The sequence below is a fragment of the Cannabis sativa genome, chromosome 8 (assembly GCF_029168945.1).
Source record: "Cannabis sativa cultivar Pink pepper isolate KNU-18-1 chromosome 8, ASM2916894v1, whole genome shotgun sequence".
In the NCBI taxonomy this organism is placed as follows: Eukaryota; Viridiplantae; Streptophyta; class Magnoliopsida; order Rosales; family Cannabaceae; genus Cannabis; species Cannabis sativa.
The window spans coordinates 15,137,414-15,140,700 of NC_083608.1; the positions used below are offsets into that span (position 1 = coordinate 15,137,414).

A 3,287-nucleotide genomic window follows, 5' to 3' on the forward strand; every position below is an offset into this window, starting at 1 on the left:
TCTAAATGAGAAGCAGTTTATTTATCTGATTATCAAAATGTATACTTGTGATGAGACAAACTGTATTTATAGAGTTAGGGAGGGACTTAGCTACATAACCCTACTTGGATTGTGTCTGTTCATCAAAAGCTTCAGTTAACGGCTAACACAGCAAAGAACTATCCCATGCCTAAATAAAAAGTCTATTAGTAGCCTTTAACGCTAATTAACAATATTTTACAATAATAATAATTAACACGATATTTAGTTTTGTAAGGAAACGATGGTAATATTGCATTTTAAAATGATTAATATAAATATAAAGGGGACTATTACAGTAGTTAATCTACTATTCTTCATAATAACGCCATTATAAATTCTTACAAATTATTCTATTAATCTCTTTTTTCTTGAAAAACAAGTACTCATATCCAGTCTCTGCACATATATAATCTAAAAAAAAACTATTTTAAATACCTTAACTGAATTCCTAATTTCTCGCTTAATACAAGAACTCGCCACATAAAACAACCTCCTCAATTGTCAAGTTTCAACATTCCCATTTCTTCACAAACCAATATCGAAACACAGAGAGAAAGAAGCCATGGAAGTAAGCATCAGACGTACTTTCCCAAACGACATGTTCAACTTCGTCGTTGACATCACTACTGCTAATAATAACAATAACAATGCCGAAAATGGTGATGGCCGCCGCCGATCATTCGCCGTTCACACCCTCTGGGTCGACACCGAAGACTACGCCAGAAAATGGGTTATGGACATGCAAAAGAAGATCCGTAAACAACGTCCTATCATCGTCGCTCTCTGTGCCGATCGCAGTTACAATTACGCCGACAGTGGCACCATGAACCACTATAAAAGAGGTACAAGAAAGAAAGTTTTTCATATTAAATTTCAAGAACCAACAGTCTTTAATTGATGAAATAATTAATTATATGTTTATGTAATTATCAGAGCACAAAGATCGGGAGTACGATTTATTACAGATTTGCATTGAAGACCAATGCCTTGTTGTGAAATTAGATAGAAGAGGTGGTAGTGGCTACGATAGCTTTAACTGTAAAGCGCTGAAGGAATTTCTCCTCGATCATCGCGTGACGGTGGTCGGAGTTGGATTAGAGAATTTGGTGGAGCGGTTTGCGGAGGATTACGGCTGGGAAATGCCCAAGATTGTGGACCTAAGAGATTTGTGGGCCCAAGCCCAAGCCCAATCCCAGGCCCAGGTCCAACAGGTGAGGAAGAATTTGAATCGATTTGGGATAGCGAGGTTGGCGAAGGTGGTGCTCGGAGAAGAGATGAATCTGGTGAAGCCTGCCAAAATCCAATGGTGGTGTCGGCCGTACAATTATAACAATCGGCCGAGATTTCATTCCGATGAAGTGATCAAGTATGCTACGGTTGAAGCTTTTCTTGTTTTTCAAATGGGTACTAAGCTGATTTTGGAAGCTAAAAACTAATGATATATACGACGTCGTATCAGCTGGATCATCAGGATGATTAGAAATATAGTTAGTTAGCCTAAACTCTAAAGATAGCTATAGTAAAGTAGTAATTTTCCTTTTTTTGTTCATTTACACGATTACTTACTGCTTTACTAATATTACCATTACTAGACTTTGTTATATTTTTCATTGTTTTGAACACACTTGTAGACAATAGTTGTATTTTTCTTTTTGAACAAGAAAAAATAATTTCAGTTGATATCAATGATCTTAATGATGAAAATTTAACAAGTAGAGCAACAGGCGAAAAGGATTCCCAATTTAGGAGTCCCAATTTTCCCTGACAATTAATTGTGTACGCATTTAAGGTATAGAGTGAGCTAGTTTTAGAAGGGAGATTTTCCTAATTCTCTTTACTCAACACTAATGTTTTTAGTTTGTTCATCAGCTTTTAACATTTTAACATTCTAATTAGGGGTGAGCATCATCCGATCCAATTGAATAGAACAGATGCAGGATTAGATTGGTTATTGGATGTCAATCTCAAAATCCAATTAAAAATTAATTCAATCCAATTACATTTATATATATTAAAAAATTATTTATATAATAAAAAATATAATAAACATTTATTATATTTTTATTAGATTTTTTTGTATGTTGAATTTGTAACACTTAATTGTTTAGTGTATTTACTTTCATGATATTTTGTTCTATTTTATTACTTAGAAATATTGTTGTTTTAATTATTTAAAACTTTTAGCTACAATACAATTGTAAGAATAATATATTTATGAAGTATTAAACTTAAATAAAAAGTGATACTTAGTTTTTTACATATTTTTCTTTATATTTTTAAGCTAATATTAAAATTTAAGTGTGTAATTGGATATCAATTAAAAAAGGGTTGAGATGCAAAATGACCATAAAGTTGGAAACTAAATTAGTAAATGTCCACTTTTTAAAAAAATTAAGAAAATGGCCAAATCTAATAAATTAGCTAATAAAAATTATAAAAATAGATTTATTACATATTTTTTAAAATATATATAATAATAAAATTAAGTTACATAATTTTTTTAGCATTGCATATTATTATATTGTAACAAAAATAAATAAATATATTAGATCATTTAAATATATACAGCAGTATTAGATATATCGTAGTACTGAAAATTAATATACCGTAGTAATAAAATTATATACCACAAATAAATTATAACAATACTAAATTAATACTCAAAAAATATATATATCATGCTAACAAAATTATATATACCACCATTAAAATATAAATACATACAAAAAAATTTATACATAATAAAATAGAAACTAAATATCACATTAAATAAATGATATATTATAGACAACAAAAATCATATACCATACAAGAAAACGTATATACCTACAATAAAAAAATAAAACAAAATAATATAATATTATTAAAAATATTATATATGTCATATTAACAAAATTATTTATCATGTATACTAAAATAAAAACTAAACATGCATTATCTAAATAAAATGATATACTATACAATAAAATTTATATACCATATAACATAAAATATATACATTACAATAGAAATTGTTGACCGAGGTTTTCGGCAACTAATAAAATATTATAAAGTTATAGAGCTGTAAGAAAATTAGAGAAGGATTTTTACGTGGTTGGGGCGTTAATGAGCCTTAGTCCACGAGTCTTTGTTATTTATGGATGTATTTAATACAGAGAATGTATTTGGTGAGTGTTTCACCCTTATAAATACAGAGAATGTTCTTGGTGAGTATTTACTCTTCTTGCTCTTATGCAGCCCAAGATTCTCGATCCCATTTAATGAGC

The 3,287-nt window shown here is 29.5% G+C and overlaps 1 protein-coding gene across 1 annotated transcript; it reads left to right on the forward strand.

Annotated features, from left to right (window-relative positions):
• Nucleotides 1–368: 368 nt before the first annotated feature.
• Nucleotides 369–1,707, forward strand: LOC115700805 (uncharacterized). The gene is made up of 2 exons (XM_030628457.2): nucleotides 369–863; nucleotides 955–1,707. Exons 1-2 carry the CDS (start codon nucleotides 584–586, stop codon nucleotides 1,455–1,457), a joined length of 783 nt encoding a protein of 260 aa, XP_030484317.1. The 5' UTR covers nucleotides 369–583; the 3' UTR covers nucleotides 1,458–1,707.
• Nucleotides 1,708–3,287: the final 1,580 nt, after the last annotated feature.